The sequence below is a fragment of the Somniosus microcephalus genome, chromosome 2 (genome assembly GCF_052327205.1).
Source record: "Somniosus microcephalus isolate GS21.2 chromosome 2, FLI_Smic_1.0, whole genome shotgun sequence".
Lineage (NCBI taxonomy): Eukaryota > Metazoa > Chordata > Chondrichthyes > Squaliformes > Somniosidae > Somniosus > Somniosus microcephalus.
The window spans coordinates 16,546,111-16,569,357 of NC_140988.1; the positions used below are offsets into that span (position 1 = coordinate 16,546,111).

Consider the following 23,247-nt stretch of genomic DNA (forward strand, 5'->3'; position numbering starts at 1 on the left):
GTATTTTTAAAAAAAAAAAAAAAAGCTTGTATAGTTTCTCCACTTCTTAGGCAGTCCCTCGGAACCGAGGATGACTTGCTTCCACACTAAAAATGAGTTCTCAGGTGACTGAGTCCAATGCGGGACCTACAGTCTCTGTCACAGGTGGGGCAGGTGGGTGGGGTGCTTGGGTTGACGTGCGCTCCTTCCGCTGTTTGCGCTTGGCTTCCGCTTGCTCCTGGCGAAGAGACTCGAGGTGTTCGGCGCCTTCCCGGATGCTTCTCCTCCACTTTGTGCGGTCTTGGGCCAGGGATTCCCAGGTGTCGGTGGGGATGTTGCACTTTAGGCAGATGTGATGTACCAGCTTGTCTGGGCAAACCACATCTGCTGTAAGCGGACTACAGTATAATAGTGAAATAAAAGTGTGAATCTTTCCTTGTAGGAGATGCACTGTTTTGCTCCTTCCCTTCCCCTTCCCCTCTCCTGAAGGTGCTGACTCGCTGGATACAGTTCTTTGGATACAGGCAACCCCTCAGTATCATATCCAACTGGACATTTCTTCCTTTGTGATCCTTCACAATGGATTTTCTCAGGCTCTTCACCCATTGAGGCATCACTGCTAAATCCAATTGTGTTCACCTGATGTCCTCATATGTCCACTTTCTAGTAGTGGTTTTCCAAATATATATTTGTTTGATTTGAAGTTGCCCAATAAAATAACTTTCTGGTTTTCGCAAGCCGTTCTTATCGATTCACAGAGCAAAGTGTTTTCCTCTTTTTGACCTGGTAGTCTGTAGCAGACCCCTAGTGTTAGCTTTGTCTAATCAAAATTTACATTGTGGCCGTTCCACCTCCCTTGCAATAGATTTCATTAACCGTTTAGGTGCCCCTGACAGAGGGCTGTACCATCTCCTTTCTGTCTACTTTTTTCTTTTCTGAACACTCAGTATATGTTCTAGTCACTACCATTCTATGGGGTCAGCCATGTTTCTGATATTCACACTGCATCGTTCTCTGCGGATACGACAGCCTCTCCTTCCAGCATCATTTTCTGAAAGCTTCATGTGTTGAACAAAATGGGGCTGAAATACAAAGGGGAGGAAGTTCTGCTCCAGTTGTATAGATCCTTGGGCAGACCCCACCTGGAGTACTGTTTGGGCACCGCACCTCCGAGGATATTTTGGCCTTGGAGGGAATGTAGCACAGATTCCCCAGAATGATTAGCGGGCTAAATTATGTGGACAGATTGCATAGCCTAGGCTTGTATTCCTTGAGTATAGACAATTGAGGGGTGATCTGATCAAGGTATTTAAAAGGATTTAATAGAAGAGATAAGGAGAAACTATTTCCTTTGGTTGGGGAATTGAGAAAAAGAGGGTACAATTACATAGGATATACAGCACAGAAACCGGCCATTCGGCCCAACCAGTCCATGCCAGTTTATGCTCCACTCAAGCCTCCTCCCGTCTTTCCTCATCTAAATCTATCAGCGTAACCCTCGATTCCCTTCTCCCTCATATGCTTGTCTAGCCTCCCCTTAAATGCATCGATACTATTCGCTTCAACCACTCCCTGTGGTAGCGAGTTCCACATTCTCCCCACTCTCTGGGTAAAGAAGTTTCTTCTGAATTCCCTATTGGATTTCTTGGTGACTACCTTATGTTGATGGCCTCTAGTTATGCTCTTCCCCACAAGTGGAAATATTCTCTGTATCCACTCTATCAAAACCTTTCATAATTTTAAAGACCTCGATTAGGTCACCCCTCAGCCTTTTTTCAAGAGAAAAGAGACCCAGCCTGTTCATCCTTTCCTGACAGGTAGACCCTCGCATTTTTGGTACCATCCTTGTAAATCTTCTCTGACCCTCTCCAGCGCCTCTATCCTTTATTTAATATAGCGACCAGGACTGTACACAGTACTCTAAGTGTGGTCTTAAATTTAGAGCTAGACCGTTCAGGAATAGGGAACCACTTTTTTTTTTTTTTTTTTTACACACAGGGTAGTAGAAATCTGGAACTCTTTCTCTTTTTCCCCCCCCCCCCCCCCCACCACCACCCCCCAAAAAAAGGCTGTGGATGCTAGGACAATTGCAGCTTTCAAGATTGAGAGAGATTTTTGTTGGGCAAGAGTATTGAGGGATATGATACAAAGGCGGGTAAGTAGAGTTGAGGTGCAGATCAGTTGTGATCTAATTAAATGGCGTAGACTGAATGGCTTGTTCCTGTTCTTAAAGCTTTGCTTTGGCCTCCAATCTCTGGCTGTTTCAAGTATCTGGTTCTCCTGGGTCTGAGTCTTTGTGTCCGTACCTGCTAGATAACTACCTTCCACTTTATCATCGGTCTTGTCTGCGATCCAATGTTACCTTTTTCTTTCCCCGCCCCCTCCTCTTTTACCACCCCGCCACCCACTACCAGCTACCTAGTTTAAACAATTCTCAATAGCTGCCCCAGTGTTTATCACAAGTTTCAGTAGTCTCTCCTCTTGGACGTGGCCCACATCTCCTGTACCAGTTCCTTTTTTAATTTATGAAAGTATCATTATTGTCAGACCAGATTACTAGTCATTTATTTACCTCCTAATTTTTTTTGATGAATTTCCCTTGTTTACCAAACCAGACGTACATCAGAGAATATGTGCAACTTTTTCGTTTTGAGGTGATCCTTGTCTATGTGACTGACGTAATAAAACTCACTACGCACTTGGTTTGAGTATAAAGCAAGGCTTTAATCAACTTGTTTCAGAACATGGAGGTCTAGTTGTACTTCACTAGTTCCTTGTCTTACAAAATGTCCCTGGGCAAGCTGGGCCCACGCCCGAGTATTTATACTCTTTGGACAGCGCCACCAGCTGGCCGTCCAGCGTTATTTCATGAGTACAGGAAACTGTTATATCCGGCACCGACGGGACCGAGCTGTTGCCGATCTATCAAAACTGCCGGACAAACCAGCGTTAATGTTGAGGCATACGGAGATTTGCAGCTCCGTATCTGGCAACAAACACTGTTGCTTAGCAACAGCTTCTAAACAGTGGGCCGTACCTTGGAAGCGTCTCTGTAGCTTAGCAACAGTTTCAGAGAGACTTTGCAGAGCCTGACTGTTGGGGAAACAAAAAAGCCACGAGAGGGAAAAAAAGCCACGAGAAGGGAGAAGGGAAAAAAAACCTAACAAAACAGCTCCTGATTTCTGCCGGTAGATCGAGGTTTCCGGACATACAACCTCCGGATAAACCAAAGTTTCCTGTAGTTTCTTGATGATGATGATGATGATTTATAACAGTGACTTTTAAGACTCCTATATAATTTCTCACCTATGTTATTTACTCCTAATATAACTACTACCACTGGGTCTTTTCCTGTCCCTTTCAGTAGCCATTTTAACCTTTTCACAGCATGTGCTGATCTAGCTACAAGCAGGCTGCCACAGTTTGGGAATTGTCCTTAAGATGCACATGGCTATCCACCTTCCTGAGTAGAGAGTTTCCTACTATGACCATCTCTGTCTGCCTTTCAGACTGCATTTTTGTCTCGGCTATCTTCTCTGGTTTTCTAATTGGCTCTTCTGTGGCCTGGTTTCCTTCTGGATTATTGGGCAATCCCTGGTGTCTGTTTATTATTGTAATCTCCTGAGTCGCTGTGTCAGCTGTGGCTCAGTTGGTAGCATTGTGAGCCAAAAGGTTATGGGTTCAAATCTCACTCCAGAGGCTCGCAAACAAAAATACGATCAGCAAAATACTGCGGATGCTGGAAATCCGAAATAACAAAAGAAAACGCTGGAAAAACTCAGCAGGCCAGGCAGCATCCGCGGAGAGAGAAACAGAGTTAACGTTTCAGGTTGAAGACTTTTCGTCAGAACTGGAAAACCAGATTAAAACAGATTATCTGGTTATTATCTCATTGCTGTTTGTGCAACCTTGCTGTGCATAAATTGGCTGCCATGTTTCCTACATTACAACAGTGACTACACTTCAAAAGTACCTCATTGACTGTAAAGCGCTTGGGACGTCTGAGGTTGCAAGTCTTTCTTTGCAGGCTTTCTTGCTACTTTTCCAACTCAACTCCTCAAGTATTCTCATTTTCTTGGTTTCCTTTGTCACTTGCTTCCATTTCTTGGCAGCACTGTACTTCATCCTGCTCTACAGCTTTGATCTCCAGTGACATGTCACAGTCCATTGCTAGACAGTTAGATTATGTGGCTGAGGGAGAACAAGTCAAAAGATGGGCGTTTGGTTTTACTTTATCTATTTAGTGTACATTTTAAACATTTCTTTGTCATCTCTACCTCCATTCCTGCGTGCTCCTTTACAATATTTTTACTGTTCGGGATGTTTGGTGGTTCCAGTTTCAGTCAAAAGTAGTGCAATGCAGCATATGGCAATGTGCTGAGTTGTGATCATTTGTGACAGAGTAGAATTATAACACCTGTCACACTTACTTAGGAAGGCTCCATTACCATTATAGAGTATGGAATGTATTGATGCCACTGTACACTATTGAAATGTATGGGGAATGGTCAATTAATATCTATCATTCCGTGATGGAAAGTGAAATTCATAAATTCTATTTTATAATTCTTATTTCAGAGGGAGACATGATTCAATCTTTAAAATGTGCATTTTCTGACTTACTGCATGTTACTACAACAGTTTGTAACCAATATATTTCTCCTAAAGTTAAAGAAAGAACTTGCAGTTATATCGTGACTTTCATGTCCTCAAGGGCATCCCATAGCACATCACCACCAATAAATTACTTTCAATTGTAGTTACTGTAATGTAGGCAAACACCAACTAATTTGCATACAGCAAGGTCCTACAAACCGGTGAGAGAAATGGCCAGTTAATCAGTTTTATTGGTGTTTGTTGAGGGACAAACAGTGGCCCGAACACCATGAGGGCACCCCTTCTCGAATGCAAATAGGGGGGATCTTTTGTATCCACCTGAACAAACACCAGGCCTTGGTTTAACATCTCGTCCAAAAGACAGTATCTCCAACAGTGCAGCACTCCCTCCGTACTGCACTGGGGTGTCGGCCTAGATTATGTGCTCAAGTCCTGGAGCGGAGCTTGAACCCACTGAGCCAAGCTAACATTTGTGCGCTCAATAGTTGGCATGGTGTCTCCTATAGCACCTATAGACATGGTTGTTCATGAAATTCAATATCTAACCTTTGTGATGGTCCATTTTATTGAATTGTTTTGTTGCACAGTGAAGGTGTGTTGTGTTGCCTGTGGCAGCATGCAGTCTCGTGCTTTTTAATGTTACGTATAAAACAAATTAATTTTTCACTCTTAATATTATTGAAGCAATTCTCCATTTCAGTTGAAATTAAACCCACCACTGTTTCATTACTATAAAATTGGAACATCTATTTAGTATGGATTGAAATTAATTTAAGAAGTTTTTGTGCATGGTACTTTGATATTAGAATGGACTATAGACGTTGGGGGGAAAAAGTGGGTGTTGCCACTTTTTGGGGTGCTATAATTAGTCTTTACCTAATTAGAGGTGGAGTATTCCATTACATTTGCTGAAGTCTTCATCATAAATAGGCACAAAAAACCTCTTGAATATGTGAAGTTATAGTATGGAACATAAATAACACCGCTGTTGTGTTAAAATATCTAATGTTTCTGTATCAGGACAAATAAGAAATTTAAACCTTTAAAGAAATATATATATAAACTGCATGTGTTATGATGCAAATCTGCTCCACTAGCTGTCCACATCAGAGTAAAATCATATTTTTTAGCAGTGGCGTGGTTCTAAGTAGAGGTGTCAGCCGTGGCTCGGTGGTAGCACTCTTGCCTCTGAGTCAGACGGTCATGGGCTCAAGCCTCACTCCAGAGTCCTGAACCCATAATCCAGCCTAACACAACAGTGCAGAACTAAGGGAGTGCTGCATTGTCAGAGATACTGTCTTTTAGATGAGACATTAAACCAGGGCCCCATCTGCCTTCTCAAATGGACGTTGAAAAAAATCCCACGCCATTATTTTGAAGAAGGGCAGGTGCATTCTCTCTGATTTATCCCCTTAATCATCACTAACATAGATTCTGATCATTATCACATTGCTGTTTGTGGGACCTTGGCGCTGCGCAAATTGACTGCTGCGTATCCCGACATTACACCAGTGGCTACACTTCAAAAGTTGTTTGTAAAGGGCTTTTGGATGCCCTGAGCTCATAAGTCTCTAGATAATTCCTTTAATTTTAATAAAAACAAAATTAAACCTGGTACATTAAAGGTGCCCCATTTGCTATATTGTTTTGTTATAGAAACTATTATTATTCAACACTAATCCTTTATTTCTCTAACCAGAAATGTCATGCATTAAGCAATATTTAATTCTCATTGAAGCCATGATTTCAAATTTCTGTTAATAATTAGCACTCCGATTAGTGTTTAATGCACAGAAGTATAACTTGTGTGCAATTTCATTTTTTCCCCCCCATTTAGACAATGCCTTTCACAGGAGGACGATCTGGAAAGGGTATTGACCAAAGCCTTTTATGAGACAGACAAGGAATTTGCAAGACATATCCGTTCATCTGCAAATGGTAGGTACTTTTATTTAAAATCTGTCTGTAGCAAGGAAACTGATTGAAGTAACTCTTTAGTGTAGATGTTAGTAACTTATTAGTTTTTAACCATCTGGTGATGCATGGGGAATAGCATGAATTATTCATTTCAAAGAATTAATAGTATTAAAATCACCAGTTCTGACATTTGTGTTGCCCAGGGGGAGAACTGCACCAGACGCTATCTATATGATCAGCTGACCAGTGATGCTTTATAGTTCAGGGTTAATATTGTACACTACTTTTATGGTTCACTGACATATTAATGTTGCTAAGCAGGTTGGGGGGGGGGGGGGGGAAAGATTCTGCAACTGGACTGTGAATAGTTTTAATGCATTATTTCTAGTAAAACTGAATCGTTGTGCTGCTGGATTAAAATGTTATACTCGTAACCGTTTGCTTTTGGCTAATCCCATTTTTTTGACGTTTTGGTTTTCTGCAGTACCAAACCAGTGTTTTAAATGCCAATTCCCTGCATAATTAAACACCACTTTCTTAATTGTCACACATAACTGGTTAGTAGTTTTGTAAATTTCTAATATTGCATATTTAAAGTAGGACTAGCGAAATGCATGAAATGCTAAACATTTTTTTAAAGGCTATACTTTATTTACTGTTGATGTAAAGCCTCAGCCTTCAGCGATATTTATATACAAGACCGTACCTCCTGTTGGCTTTCACTTCAATAGGATGTGTTTTATTTCATTTACTTTGTAAATTGTCAGAGAGCTGTTTTTAATAAATAATACCTTTTTTTTTTTAGGAGAAGTTTATTTTTATGAAATAAGCTGGTGTGTTTAAGTCACAAAATTCAGTTTATAATAAATCATTTTATGCAAGAATTTTTTTTTTTTAGTCGCCAGTAGATGGATTCGCCTAAACAAGTTCTTCGTAGTCTCTATCCTTTCTGCATTAAACTTGATTTATTTTGGATATACGGATGAGCCAAAAGACATGTTTCATTTCTTCAGTATACACCCTTGAACTAAAATTGTGAGTTGATGTCTTGGCACTGCACTTAACAGTACTACACCTACAAAATTACAATTGTAGTATTTACATCATTCACAAATCACTCTTTCTGTTACTTGTAGTTGAAAAGAAGCCCTCTGCTGAAATACTAATTTAGGATTTTCTGGTATGCTGTAAAATCTTTGGAGAAGAGAAATGGATTCAGTGATTGCGAGAGAAATATTAAAGCAAACAAAATTAACTCTTTGCATTCTGCAGTGAATTGGAGTTAAATTAATCCTGTCACATTTTTTAACATTAATTAATTAGAAATGCAGTGTAAATTAAGGAGTGGCTGTTATTTGATTTGTGAGTGGGACTAGTTGGTAAAGTTCATTGAACACACTCTTTTTACCTCTGACACCTAGATTTGGATACAGCCCAGACTGATGGGGAAAATCTCATGTCGTTCTTGGTCCAGTCTTAATGGGCATGACTCCATGTACAAACTGGATAACTTGGATGAAATTAATAGTCTCTGTGTTAGAGAAGCTATAAGGGCGAACAATATAGGAAAGGAAATGTTACGCTAGTGTAGTTGGGGCACTTGAGTATTGGAGGTAAAGTGTGTTGTCGAGGCAGCATAGAGGGAGTTAATCCTGTGCCTCGCACGTGCTTTAGTTCCATCCTGCTCCTTCAGTAACAGCCCCTTTTCTTTCAGCAGGACTGCTCTCCCCCTCTAGTTAGAAAGCACCTCGGCCGTGCATAACATTGCAGGGCTTGACTGGAGGAAGAGGTCAGAATTCTCTGTAGCAAAAGGCATGTGGCAGCCATGTGAGCTCCTGCTAAAAGAGCTGGCAACACTTTTAGATGAGCTGCTGGCGGGTTTTTCAAGAGGTGAGCACTTTTCATTAATAGTTTCACTCACTTGCACGTGGCTCGTTTTGCATATAGCTCATTTAAAAAGAATGCCAGTACTGAGCTATAAATGGAGCACACTTCTGGATGTCAGGGAGTTCATATTTCTTTAATTCCCAATAGCGAGTCAGCTGTTTTTGCCAGCAAGGATTTTTGGTTGTGAACACGTTTCATTAATAAAGCTCTCCTATGCAGCTCTCTGCTGGGAGTGGGAGGGAGGATTGCTGTCTGGTCTTTATATCCAAGTCAGAGCAATTGGCCTTCGATGTTGTCCCTCTCCACTTAGGTTTTCATAGACAAATGGGGGAGAGGGGAGAGGTAAAAGTAGGAAGGAGTGGGGGGAAAGGAAAGAAAAAGTCACAGAGCAGGGAGAGAAATACAGGGGAAAAATAAATAAAGGTGTGGAGAGAGAAAACTAGGAGAAAAGTGAGGAAAAAATATTTTGAAACATTTTGTGACTAATGATTTTTTACTAATTTCCATAACATTTTAGCCACATTTAACCTCTTTTCCAAAGTTTTACCGTGCCAAAATTAGAGCCTTAGCTTTATGCTGTTCAGTACAGAGTTTCGGGTCATAGGAGGAACTGAGCTCCAGGACAAATGAAGGATTAAAGGCAGCACATCTTTGAACAACATGGTGCACATGTTTATCAGGCTGCAGATTCAGCAGTGACTGCCATGGATTTAGAGACAGAGTCCAAGATAATCCGTACTTTCATGCTTCCATGTATTCCCTTGAACACAGAAGATTATGGGGTGCTCTAATTGAGGTGTTTAAGATGATCAAAGGGATTGATAGAGTAGCTAGAGAGAAACTATTTCCTCTGGGGAGTTCAGAACAAGGGGGCATAGTCTGAACATTAGAGCTGGGCTGTTCAGGGGTGATGTCAGAAAACACTTCATACAAACTCGCTTCCCCCCAAAAATGTCAAAACCTGAGATTTTGTTAGACAAGGTTATTAAGGGTTATGGAACCAAGGTGGGTAGATGGAGTTAAGATACAGATCAGCCATGATCAGATTGAATAGGTGAACAGGCTCGAAGTGCTGAATGGCCCAGTCCTGTACCTATATTCCATACATTCGAAATAGACCACAGTATTTTTATCATGATGGAAGATTTTAGGGTTGATCCTTGGCTCAGAACTTGCTTCAAATGGAAAGTATTTGGGTATGCATAATGAGTACTGAGTACAGAATGGTTCTGTGATAATTCTGCATTCCATTAAGTGTTGTGAATTAAATATTTTGTGACACATCCGGCAGCTGCAGAGGAGCCCTGCAAAACATTGTGGATGAGCTCGAGGCATCAGTTTTCAGTCAGAGACCCTTGTGTGACCAGGCTGCTGCAAATTGCTCAGCATTGCCAAAGTGCACTTCTACATTACTAATACCATCTAATGTCTTACTTTTACCCTCTCTTGGCAGTCTTGCCTGTTAGCAATTTTATCATCTGGTGGCAGTGACATTGTCCATGAGTTTTAAACATGGTGTTTAAATCCTGATTCTGCCTCCACTCAAAAGCAATTTAGTTACATGTAGCCCACTCACTAGTTGTGGTACATAGATTGGACCTTGCTTATATTTGAACTGTGTTGGATTTTAAGAGTGTAAAAAGTGGAGAAGTGTTTCATTTTTCAGAACCAACACCCATTAAGCTCACGTGACACAGATGAATTTTGGCCAGGACACTGGAAGAACTCCCTAGCAATTTTTTTCAATAGTGACATGGGAAGGGAGAGACAGGATTGCACTAGTGTCATCCTGGCTTGCGTCCTGGAGTGCAGCTTGAGCCCACGATCTTCTGACTCGGAGCCAGGAGTGTTGCCATGAGCTAAGGCTGTCCTCCACAGCACCGTGTAATCTCCCTCGTTCTTCGCTCCCCTAGACGAGTGATTTCCTGATCTGAATGGAAGCTCAATGTTTTTGCATATAATGCAGATTACTTTTTCATATCCCTCAGAATTCCCAAAGCGGGTTAGCCATCCGCTATGTTGGATGTGACTCGTGCCAAAAGGCAAAGGGGATAAGATAACTTGATCTCGAATTGGCCAGTCTTAAATGGGCCAGTTGGGGAAATTACAGTTGGTGTTGCTATCTCTAACGAGAGCGATGGAGATTCGGTCAAGTTTCCCACTCCTAGCTTCTATCCCTGCTTAAAAAGTATGTCGGTCTGTATTTCTGTGATGACAAGATCGGCCTTGGCTGTGATGATCCCTGTAATCAAATAACATGCCAACACTGGCTGTGAAACCTCGCCCACTTTAAAACAAAACCTACTTGAACAGGGAAGTAAAGGATGGCGGTGCCTTTGAAACCTTGCGTGTGATTGCTTCAAGAGTGGAGGTGGTGTAAACAACAGCAGATGTCCCACAAATAGTTTAATAGTAAAAGTTGACCTGTTTACACTTGGGAAGGCAAATGGCATGTCGGCCTTTATTGCAGGGGGTTGGAGTATAAGAGTAAGGAAGTCTTGCTACAATTGTACAGGGCTTTGGTGAGACCACACCTGGAGTACTGTGCACAGTTTTAGTCTCCTTATCTAAGGAAGGATAGACTTGCCTTGGAGGCGGTGCAACGAAGGTTCACTCGATTGATCCCTGGGATGAAAGGGTTGTTCTATGATGAGAGATTGAGTAGATTGGACCTATACTCTCTGGAGTTTAGAAGAATGAGAGTGATCTCATTGAAACATACAAGATTCTGAGGGGGACTGACCGGGTGGATGCTGAGAGGCTGTTTCCCCTGGCTGGAGAGTCTAGAACTAGCGGGCATAGTCTCAGGCTGAGGGGTTGGTCATTTAAGACTGAGATGAGGAGGAATTTCTTCACTCCGAGGGTTGTGAATCTTTGGAATTCTCTACCCCGAAGGACTGTGGATGCTCAGCCGTTGAGTATATTCAGGGCTGAGAACGATAGATTTCTGGACTCTAGGGGATATGGGGATCGGGAGGGAAAGTGGAGTTGAGGTCAAAGATCAGCCCTGATTTTATTGCACAGCGGAGCAGGCTCGAAGGGCCATTTGTCCTACTCCTGCTCCTAATTCTTATGTTCTTAACAATTTAGTGGTGATGCCATCCATTGGTAGGGTATAATAAATGTTTGTTGGTACACAATGATTCTATTCAAAAGGGGATTTGTGTATAAATCCTAATCAATCCAGCTATCCCTTTAGAAAGATAACATCTGCCCCATTTGTCAGTATTGCATGATTTGAACTGTACTCGTATTTGTAAATTCTACATGCCTTCATTATCAGTAGTTCTTCATAGTTTGGAAAGTACCGGAGTTGTATTTCAGTAGTTGAGTCACATTCGAGGAACCTTTTTTATATATTTATGCTATTACTGGATAAAAAAACAACTATTCCTGTCATCTTAACTAATGACACCACAGATCAAAACATGCTCATGTGCAATTTATGATGTAAAATTGGATAAATATTTTTCAAAAGATTTCCACTTTATCCAAAGCTTGATGCTGCCTTTATTAAAAAAAAACTTGCATTCTTTAAATTTGTATATATTATCCAGTCAGTTTGCACTAATATTAAAAATTGTACTACAACACCCTGGTGCATAGTACATTATCTGCTTAAACATCTAAAGATTTGTATTGAATGTTAAGCTATTCTTGCAGTGGGTGATAAGTGCTAGTTTACAGAATAAAAGTTCGACTACTATTATCACTTAACGGTGACTGCTATCGGATTGTTGAAATAACCAGTAAGAACTCGTGAACACAAAATAAACCTAGCTAATGCAAGTCAGGAGTTGCAAAACCTTTTGAAGTAATCACAAAACAAACACCGCCTAATGATTATGGTTAATGGGGCTTTGGGTAGTGCTACACTTCAATTTGAAGAGTTGAAAAGAACATTTTAATCCAGCAGCCTGGTTAATTTTAACAGTCTTGTTATGTATGCAGTAGATGACAGTTGTGACATTAGTATCCAAGTTTGAGCTGCAGTGACAGTTAGTTATTTTATGCATTGTATTTGAATATAAATTATTGCATTGATAAAATATGTAGGCTTTTATTAGAATATGTCTTGAACATTGCATCTCCATTCTCTGTATTTCATATTTATCGTATGCAGCTTATTTTTTCTGCCTTTTTAATGGTTGGTATGAGATGTGTAGTTGCATGCTTACAACAGGCTATTCCAGAAAACCAAATGGGAGGAGGGATAGATTTTAGACTTTCAATGTAGCACTTGAAAACATATTTCTTTAATATAATATAAACACAACCATATGCCAGATCTGTAGCTTAAAAATAAACTTGGGCTATTTCCTCAATTTTGTGTATTCTTGCAATTTTCTAGACTCTTTTATAATTGTATAATATTTTGATTCTGCAAGTTTTCTGAATTTACTACTTTGATTAAAATTGTAAAGTTTTTCTTGGGCCGCCTTGGGCATCAGTCTGCAGTAGCATACCGCGATTTGGATCAATCCTGGTTGAGTTCACTTTGGTCAGTGGCTTATGCCAATTTAATTTCTAAGTCTGTCGAGTCTTCTGCATTTTTCTCAATGACCGACTCAGGACAACTGTCTGTGGAATTCCGGGGTAATGTCGGGATGCACCTCTTCATACAAACGGAAAGTGGAAATCTGGAACTCCTTTGCTCGCACGCACGCACACCTACCTGTTGAGGCTAGGTCAATAGAAAATTTCAAAACTTGAGATTGATAAGTTTCTGTTGGGCAAGAATATTCTGGGGTACAGAACCAAGGCAGGTAAATGGAGATAAAATACTGATCAGCCATGTTGTAATTGAATGACAGAATAGGCTCGAGAGGCTGAATAGCCTACTCCTGTTCTGTCTTCTATCACTTGCCACTACAAAGTCTGTAGCCTGCTCCAAATTCAGCAGCGTGGGATCCAAATGACCTTATTGGCATGAAAGCTGCCCTTGCTACAAGGACGTCAAAGCCCAATTTCTGCAGGAAGAGAGAGATCTGGGGTATGGTTCACTAGAGAATCACTCCTTTCATAAGAGAACGTGCATGATACTGGATAAAGAGCTTCACTTTGGGGACTATACCTTTGGAAAGTTTCTAGACTGAGGAAGGAATTGCCCAAGTTGCTGATTAAACAGAGCAGCTCTGTCCTTTAAGTATTCAGGCTACATCCTGAGCAAGATTTCTGAAGAACAAGGTGTTCCCATCATATGTCCAAGGGGGGGGGGGGGGGGAGGGGAAATAGCTTTTCATTTTGTTGTATGCTTGAATGAGGGGAATCATGAAAGAGTCATCTTCTTTCGATTGGTAGTAGCAAAACAAATGTCAATATCTAAGTCAGATATCCAGGCCAAAGCTTCCGGTGTAACAGCGTGGATATCTTGTAGGCTGCCTGCGAATTTCCTCTGAGGGCAGTGCTCAGTGATGTGCTCCAGGGTCCGATTTAGGAGCTCCACAGTTTCATGATGGGGATGCTTTAATCTTTCATCTATGAAGAAGGTGGCAGCATCTACCATGACTGGTTCCGAGGCGGTTGATAGTTGTCCACTGTTTGCGAGGAAGGCTTAATCCCTCAGGTTGTACTGTGGGGTCCTCTATAAGGAATCCATTCCGTACGTCATAGTTCTTCCAAGCATTTTGCCATCGACCATCAAGGCTGAGGGGAAATCGCTGAAGGCCTTCGGCGACAGTTCAAAATGGCCTTCTAGATTTGAGACAGGTTGGTGGTAGGTTGTTCAAGTCGGCCTGGATTGGCATGTCTTTGCTAGTGTAGCGGTTGTATTCTCTGGAGACTACATATTCGCGGCGTAGGTGTGGTGGTGCAATGTTTGCAAGCACGGCCAACCAAGGTGTTGGTATCGATAAAGGCGTACCGGTGATAATTCTCATAGTAGAATTCAGCTGGACATCAACGGATTTGACATGCGGACTCGATAGCCATGCCAGAGAGCAGCACTCTACTGTAGAGTGTGCACAGCAAGGCTGTGTCATCGCACCAACGCTCTTCTCGATCTTCCTTGCTGCAATGCTCCATCTCGCCCTCAGTAAGCTCCCCACTGGAGTGGAGCTAATTTACAGAACAAACGGGAAACTGTTCAGCCGCCGTCGCCTCCAGTCCAAATCCAAGGTCGTCCCATCCTCTTGTCTAATTACAGTATGCAGACAACGCTTGCGTCTGCGCTCACTCAGAGGTCGAACTCCAAACCATCGTCAACACCTTCACTGAAGTGTACGAGAGCATAGGCCTTACACTAAACATCCGTAAGACAAAGGTCCTCTACCAACCTGCCCCTGCCACACAGTACTGCCCGCACCCCCCCCGGATTATCAAAATCCACGACACGGCCTTGGACAACATGGACCACTTTCCATACCTCGGGAGCCTACTGTCAACAAGGGCAGACGTCGACAACGAAGTCCAACACCACCTTCAGTGTGCCAGTGCAGCCTTCGGTCGCCTGAGGAAGAGAGTGTTTGAAGACCAGGACCTCAAACCCGGCTCTAAGCTCATGGTCTACAGAGCAGCAGTGATACCCGCCCTGCTGTATGCCTCAGAGACATGGACCATGTACAGCAGGCACCTCAAAGCACTGGAGATGTAGCACCTACGCTGCCTCCGCAAGATCCTACAAATCCATTGGCAGGATAGGCGCACCAATGTCAGTGTTCTTGCTCAGGCCAACATCGAAGCTTTGACCACGCTCGATCAGCTCCGATGGACGGGTCACATTGTCCGCAAGCCTGATATGAGACTCCCAAAACAAGCACTCTACTCGGAGCTCCGGCACAGCAAGAGAGACCCAGGTGGGCAGAAGAAACGCTTCAAGGACACCCTCAAAGCCTCCTTGAAAAAGTGTAACATCCCCACCGACACCTGGGAATCCCTGGCCCAAGACCGCACAAAGTGGAGGAGAAGCATCCGGGAAGGTGCCGAACACCTCGAGTCTCTTCGCCGGGAGCAAGCGGAAGCCAAGCGCAAGGAGCGCACGTCAACCCAAGCACCCCACCCACCCGCCCCTTCAACCACCGTCTGCCCCACCTGTGACCGAGACTGTAGGTCCCGCATTGGACTCATCAGTCACCTGTGAACTCATTTTTAATGTGGAAGCAAGTCATCCTCTGTTCCGAGGGACTGCCTAAGAAGAGGAGATTGTAGAGTACACCAGGGCGAGTGCTGCCATAGGGAGGGTTTGAGTGTCTACTTCCCCATGTGGATCTGGTGAGTTTGCAGATCAAGTTGACCCTACTCTTTAGTTTCTTCCCAAGGTTCTGGAGATGCTGTCTATATGACAGGGTGCGATCAAGTGTGACTCCTAAATAGGAGGGTTTATTGGCATGGTTTACCTCTGCACCGCAAAAGGAGACTTTCACAGCTTGGTTTGCTTGATGAGTGTTGAGTTGGAATGTCAAGGTGACGGTCTTTTGCAAGTTTGGCCGACGTCGCCATCAGCGGAAGTAGACCTCCATCTTCTGTAAATCACTGGTCAGGGTTTCCTCGGTGCTGGACAGATTCGTGTTGTGTGGCCAAGGCAATGTCATCGGCGTATACGAACTTGCAGGACTCTGTTTCGGGCAGGTCACTGGTGTAAACGTTGAATAATATGGGTGCCAGGACAGAACCCTGTGGGAAGTCCGTTGTTCAGTGTCCTATATCTGCTTTTCTGGGTGCCAGAGTGTACACAGAAGCGTCAATTGCTAAGTATGGAGTTGAGAAGATGGATCGTTGTTCTGCAGGGTAAAATGGCGGCGAGCTTGAAAAGCAGTCCATGTTTCCATAATGTGTCATACACCGCTGAAAGAGTGGTATGTCCTTTTACTGGACGTTGGTGATAGTTCAGGAAAGTAGGTTTCTGCAGTTTGAGGAGCTCCTGATCTTTGAATGATCAAACTTTCAAAGTCTATAAAAGGAGACCCATTAGGTCAAAAATGTCAGTTTTCTACTGTGGGGCTTTCTCTGATCTATGCCTTGAAATCTACAGTTCCTTCTGCAGAGCATCCAAACAGTACACCTCAGAGGCTGGATTTCCGCAGTTCATGTCAGATACCTAGTTCCATAAAGGTATCAAAATCCCGAGGAATTATTTGAGGTCAAGGTCTGTCGAGTGAATCGGATATAACTGGCTTGACATTGGTACCCAAAATTTTTAACCAAGGGCCTGTCTAAAGTCCTGCCTAAGGCAACCGGAGTATGTGTCTACCCATTCTCAAGTCACGTGCTCCAGTCAGCAAGCATGAGGTTGGTGTTGCTATAGTGAACTAGGTCTTGTGATCAGTTCAGAGTTAAGACTTGTGCTTCATATGGGCTGCTACCATGCTTGATATCATCTCCCTTCTGAATCAGGTTATGGTTATTCATAAGGAAAACTGATCCAAGTAAGGCTCGGCATGACCTGCGTATCCTTGGCCTGATTGCACCCGTCCTTTTCCTGGTGCTATTTGCAAGGCATGTGATCCCCTACAGCTGGAATCTTATTCCATAGTCACCACTTTCCAGCAAAGCCACTATATCGATTAAATCATGTTTAATATTCTACAGCCACTAAGTAACTAGCTTTAAGTAATCGGCTTCTCTTCCCCTCCACACAGCACCTGTTTCATCAACAAAGCTCAACTTTAAGCATTATGGCTGCCCCTGAATTATCTTGACCGTTGTTCAATAGAGCTTTGAGAGTTCTGATGAACTGGTCTGTTACATCGACAGATGGGGCATGACTTGTCCTTGACCCTTTTGCTCAAGACTAGTACAACATCTGCATTGCAGCAAAACAAATTCCACCAATCTATAAGCTCGGCAAATTGTGGGGCCACAGAACAAAGCAACAGATGCTCTTGACAAGGAAAGGGTTTCACGGCATGACTGTCCTGTCCACTTAGTGAATCAATTTAGTTTTTGACATACGGTTATCTAGAGAAAGATGTCAAGACCACTTTTCAGAAGAAGCAGCATTAGAGATTTTGTTCAGGCTCCCTTTGGTGGGATCCTTGACCACCTCTGGAGTATTTAGTAGGGGAGGCTTCTGTACACCCCTTTCTATTTGCGTCATGCAGCATGAACCATTCACATGAATTCGTAACCAGATGAAGTAACAACTACTCTTGTGACCCTATACTGGCTTATGAAGAGTCTCGAGGGCCAGAATGATGTCAAATCAACTGGCCCATTGAGGTCCTGTACAGATTTTGAGACTTAAAATGAAAACAATCTGTTGTATATTGTGTGTCCTGATCTGAAGAATTAGCCTTATTTTGGTTGATGTTTAATTTGACTAGTTATAAAGTAGAGAACTGTAGCCGAGTGTAATGCTGGTTAATGATCAAATAAGGGCAAAGAGATCGGCTACCAACCCAACCAGTCAGCAGACACATTGGGCTGGATTTTCCCTCTGAGGTGGGATAGCGGCTCGAGAGCTGGTTGACTGGTTCCGGTCCCGCTCCCGGCTGCAGCCGCTCTCGCTGTTTTTCCGTAGATTGATGCATCCTCAGCCGGATTCCTTAAAGGGACCACGGCCACATTGCGTTTGACAGTTGTGCTGTCAGAGTTCTGCAGCATTGAGGTGCTGCAAGCACTGCACAAAGGTGCACATCTGCACCCAAGCTCACACATGACTCCCTCCATATGCTTATGGAGGGAGTCACAGCACGCAGGGAGATTCCCTTCCCATGGGCGGAAGAGACCTCCCTAGCAGATTAACGCAGTCTGCTTGCACGTTGCACAGGAGGACACAAGCAGGGATGTCGTCGGGGGGGGGTCCCTGGCTGCAGTGGTGCCAACCTTTCAATGATCTCCGTAGATCACAATGTTACTGCAAAGCCACACTCCAACTCGCCCTGCTGTGCCACTCATCACATCCCCATCACTCTGCCTTCCCTACCCCTGCACATCCTTACACCAACTTACCTTGCAACTCCACCTATCCCCCTCTATCTACATCATCACTTTCCCCATCTCGCTAGCCACCCCATACTCTCGCCCCCATCCTACTGCAAGCATACCAACTAACAACACACAAGGGTAGGCACTTGAGAGGTTTTGCCAATGTTCATGTGTTGTCATACATTGAAATCTATATTTTCAGCATTTCACCTTTACTGGACAGATCTGTGCGCACCTTGGAGTGTCCAGTGAATGTTGATACATAACTTGCCCCCCCTTCTGCTATTGTGATGTGTTAAAGGAATGGCTTGAACATTGTAGGGATGCTTTATGGTGCTGGTGTGGGATGGTGTCAACCTGGCGCATCATGTGGCAGCCAGGGTGTACAGCATCAAGTGAAGTAAATCTGGCCATGGTGATGCCATCGCTGGCCTCCCGGGCAGCAATGTTGTCAGGTGCAGCATCAGGTGATGGCGGAGAAGGTTGGTGTTGGGGCTGATCGTGGAAGGATTCAGAGGACCAAGGTGTGATTTTTTTTTTTCCCCGAGGGCACCGATGTTGCTGGAATAGATGGCAGCTACAATTGAGATGTCAGAAGCAATCCGTCAGTGGTGAGAGGTTGTTCCAATGAGGTGCCACTGGATATAGAGTTGGCTCTAAACACTTGCAAGCTAAAGAAATCTCTATATGCCTTGCAAATGCAGTAAGCAGTAACCAACAGTTTCTGAGCTTTGAAACTGAACAGCTGCAATATGGTATCCTTCATACCACTTCTGCAGCTGTCAGGTTATCAGATAAATCAAAGTAGACTCGACTCATGCCAGGGTGAGCTGGCGAGTTCACCGAGCAGCGGGTAACCCGTGGGAAAGCACCTAAAATTACAAAGGCTCAAAATCGCATTAAATTGGCTATTAACAAGCTATTTAATGATCTAAATTGTATCCCCTGCCGCTTGGTGTCGGGTCAGTTCTGCGCAGACAGACCCGACACCTGGGAGACTCGCGTGGAGGCAGGTCGACAACGGGTTTCCTACCCACTATCAATCTTTGCTATTTTGACAGTGGCCCCGCCTCCAAACCCACCCTCTACGTGCCGGCAAAATTCAGCCCATTGGTTTTTTCCTTTTTAAGATAATTCAAATAACTTTTTTTTTTTGGAAAGATTTTATGGGCCGAATTTTGCTGGAAAAATAACAGCGTGTTAACTACGCACGCTGTTGTTAATGCGCAAATCAGCCAGCAAATTCAGGGGATGAGATGCGTCATGAGTTGCGAATCTCTCGAACTTGCTGGTCGATTTACCCCGCCTTGCTTCGCACAAACAGCATCTTGCCCTCGGCCTCCCTGTTATTTTTAAGAACAAGCTGAATTTGCACATTAATTGCCCATTAACCTCGCTGCAGAAAGTTAGGGCTGGTGATTAAGAGCGTAAGTACCCTTTTAACGACGTGGTAATTGTTAGTGCACTACCAATCAACCTCTGGCCTAGAAAGGGAACAGTTGAAACTGTTCAATCTCATTCCCGTATGTAGCAAATTGTTGTTGGAGACTTAAAATTTTAACATTTCTCTCCTACGTTTGAGTTCTGTCTCCTTATAACATTTGACATTTAAAAGAAGAATTCTATTAAATTTTTTTCTTACCTTTCCTCTTGTCTCTTTTTCCTCAATCCAATCTTTCTTTCTAGATTTAACTCTTTAATTCACGCTCCTTCGCCATTGTTCCTCTGTTTCTTTCTCAATCCTTCAATCTCATTGGTTAAGGAGCTACACTGTTGGTCCCGCCATTCATTAATGTCCTAGATGCCCCGTTGCCCTCGCCACGCTGTTGGAAGCTGGCACTGCCAGCAAGTTATAGCACAAAGAAACTTTGAGCTGATGATGCAGGAAAAAGTCTAACCGCGTAAGCCGCGAGGTGCCTCGCTCTAGCAAGATTTGGCCCAATATGTTTTTATATACATTTTCCTTCTATCTGAGAACTGTAGGGATCTAGTTATTGGCTCTTGCATATGGTTGTGTGATACTCTTGCATTGAAATTGAGTCATAATATAATCCAACAATTTTATCACTGGTATATTAACTTTATATATCATTACTCTGTGTTCTGATTGGCTTACATTAACGGTCATATAATTTACAGATTTTGGTCCAATGAGAATGTTGTATAGAATAATTAAATCTTAAGTACAGTCCACAGCCAGTTTCTCTACAATTGGTACTATAAACATTCTCTCATTTTATTCAAATCCAGAGAGTAATGTTCAGTTGCCTGATTTTAATAGTCTATCTCCTTCCAAATGACCAGTCTGGATTCCTTTGATACTTGATCTCATTGGATTAGGCTCCATTTTAGATATGTGCTAAACCGAAGGTGATTCATCACCCTGTGAAAGAATCCCTCAATACATTGAGAAAATGTTCAATTCTTGGGTATATTTCCCATTCACACTGTTCTGGAGTAGCCTGTATTTTTAAAAAAGCTAATGGGCAAAATCTGCACTAAAGTCATACAAAGTATCTTCTGGCATTCTGTACTTTAATGTATATGTTAGACCACGTTACTTATAGTATATATTTTCTTAGAAAAATGTTAGTTTTTGTTTTTAAAAAAAAAAAAAAAAAATCAAATATTTTATACAGTAGTGTACATCAGAAATCTTCAAATGTTGCAAAAACATTTTGCCAATATCTTTTTTTTTTTTAAAACATTGCCTTTGGTTCTACCATGATCTATTGTTGCCCTGTAACACTGGGTAATATCTTCAGAGCTGCAGATAATTCCTAAATTCATATCCATAAAGGTGTCTCTATACCTCAGCGTGTAAGGATTGGGGAGGTGGAAATCAAAATTTAAAAACCATTTGAAAATGAGCACCATTTCGTTGTCGTTTCTGAAGCCATATAGAAGAGGCTTGCGCAGGTACACATCAATGCAATGTGTAGAATTTTGCACCTATTTTTATATTACAAACATAATAGCCGAGACATTTACATGCAGCTCCAGTTATTATATTTCCAGTGTTGCAGATATTGTTTGGACATCCCTGCGTAAATTTCCTATTTGCCTCTGTGTACGTGTTATCTATAGCAGAGTCTGTGCCTGGTCTGTTGCGCAGCACCAGCAGCTCTAGAACTGGAGGCCCTGGACACTTTGTTGGGCTTCAGTGGAAGGAGAACTGCTCCCTTTTACTCCCAGGTGAAGGAGTCCAGCGGTTCTTAGCCTGGACTACTGGAAGGTCCCTCACATCCTCTTTGTCCCATTAGTAGAGAGATGACATGCAATAAAATCTGCTCCAGTGAGTGTTCAGTCCTGTTGAAGAAATTAGTAATGTAGTGATATTAATATGAGGAAAATTTGTTAATAAATGTTAGTTATGTTTTTAAATAGTTTTTTTTAATTTACTTTCTGTACCTGCATAGCTAGATGGATACAGAATTGCTTTTTAATCCTTACAGCTAGTAAATCATTTAGTTTTCTGTCAGAATCTGCAGGGATTATGAATTTAAAAGCAGGTAAAGCAGATTAGTTATAGAATGTTTTTAAAGTATTTTCTTGTATACTATATTGAGCAGATATTTTTCTTTTCAAACAATTTAACTCCTTTTTTGGTTTAAAAAGAAACTGTGACTGCTATAAATAAATTTAAACTGAAACTACTGTACTAGAATTGCACAGCAGACCAATCGGCATCAAAGAGAAAGATGAGGTAACATTTGCGGTGGAACTCTGCATCACAACAGCAACAATGTGTTTCAGTCTCTCTGCTCTTTCTCTCTTTTTACTTTCTCGCTTGAGCTATCTTTCTCTTCTGCCTCTTTCTTTCTTTCTTTCTTTCTTTCTTTCTTTCTTTCTTTCCCCCCCCCCCTCTCCTTTCCTGCCTACTCTGTCTGCTGCCTGATCTACTGTGCATTTCTAGCATTTTCTGTGGTTTTCAATCTTTTAATTATATGGAATATTTTGTAAGAATTGGAGTTGCAAAGCTTTTTATATATTTAAAAAAAAAAAAATAAATATTCGGTGCTTTCATGGGAGAGGTTTCCTTAAACGGAACTTGCTCATTTTTCTTCACCCCATTAAACAGTAAGTTTTCTGGCACCACATATCTTTCATTCTGCATCCAATCTTGAAGTTAGTAAACAATCTAATTCATCACCTACTTGATTTGGATGTTTTAACAAGGATAAAGTCACATGAACATCAGTCAAATTTTGGGTTACTTTGGTCTAAAGAAAATGGCACCAATTTCTGCAATTGAGATGAAGGTATATCTCTTTGTTTTCTGAGGAACATGTCTGTATACACACATGTATAATGAATACTTTGGAGGGGGTAAATGGAGGAAAAAAAGGTAATACCTAAACTTGCTGAAAATGTAGTTGGGTACTTAAAGTTAAAGGCAATTTATATTGTAATATATAAAATTAGCACCTGACATAGGTACCAACTTAGTCATTTTGGCAATCTTTTTTCATGAGAAGCTACTCCACTAAGTTACTTTACTACTTAAGCACTTTGGGAGGTTTTACTATGTTAAAGGTGCTATATAAGTGCAAGTTATTGTTGATGGGTCAAGCAGCCTTTTCCTGTTCCTACCTTTAATATATATTTTAACACTTGTGTTTACAGTCCCTAAACATTGAATCAGTAATGGCTGACGTTATATAATGGGTATGTGACTAAAGTCAGATGGGATAGGAATCCATATTGGAAGTTCAGCTCAACATTCCCACCAAGCTGCGTGGCCGCTCAGTGCGCGGGACCGTTTTTTTCAATGTTAAATTTCACACATGATGGGCCGTGCAAAAACAAAATATGGGGGAACGTTTGTTGTGGTTATTCGAATGATCACCTCCCATGTCCTTTTTACTTGGGGTGCTCCTACACCCATCAATAGTTAAGGCGGGAGGAAAGTGCATAGGGAACATTTTTGTATATAAGCTTTTCTCTTCCTAGTTTCTTTCTTCCCCCTAACCCCCACCAGCA

At 42.2% G+C, this 23,247-nt stretch overlaps 1 protein-coding gene across 7 annotated transcripts in view; it reads left to right on the forward strand.

Annotated features, from left to right (window-relative positions):
* Positions 1-23,247, forward strand: part of ppm1kb (protein phosphatase, Mg2+/Mn2+ dependent 1Kb) — a 45,142-nt gene that overhangs the window by 3,696 nt on the left and 18,199 nt on the right. For all 7 annotated transcript variants that reach the window (XR_015080839.1, XM_086006808.1, XM_086006818.1 and 4 more), the window contains exon 3: positions 6,434-6,534. Coding sequence is in view for 6 of the 7 variants with exons in the window: in XM_086006808.1 (XP_085862934.1) it covers positions 6,434-6,534 (101 nt within the window). In the remaining variant the exon portion in view is untranslated. The remainder of the gene's footprint in view (positions 1-6,433; positions 6,535-23,247) is intronic.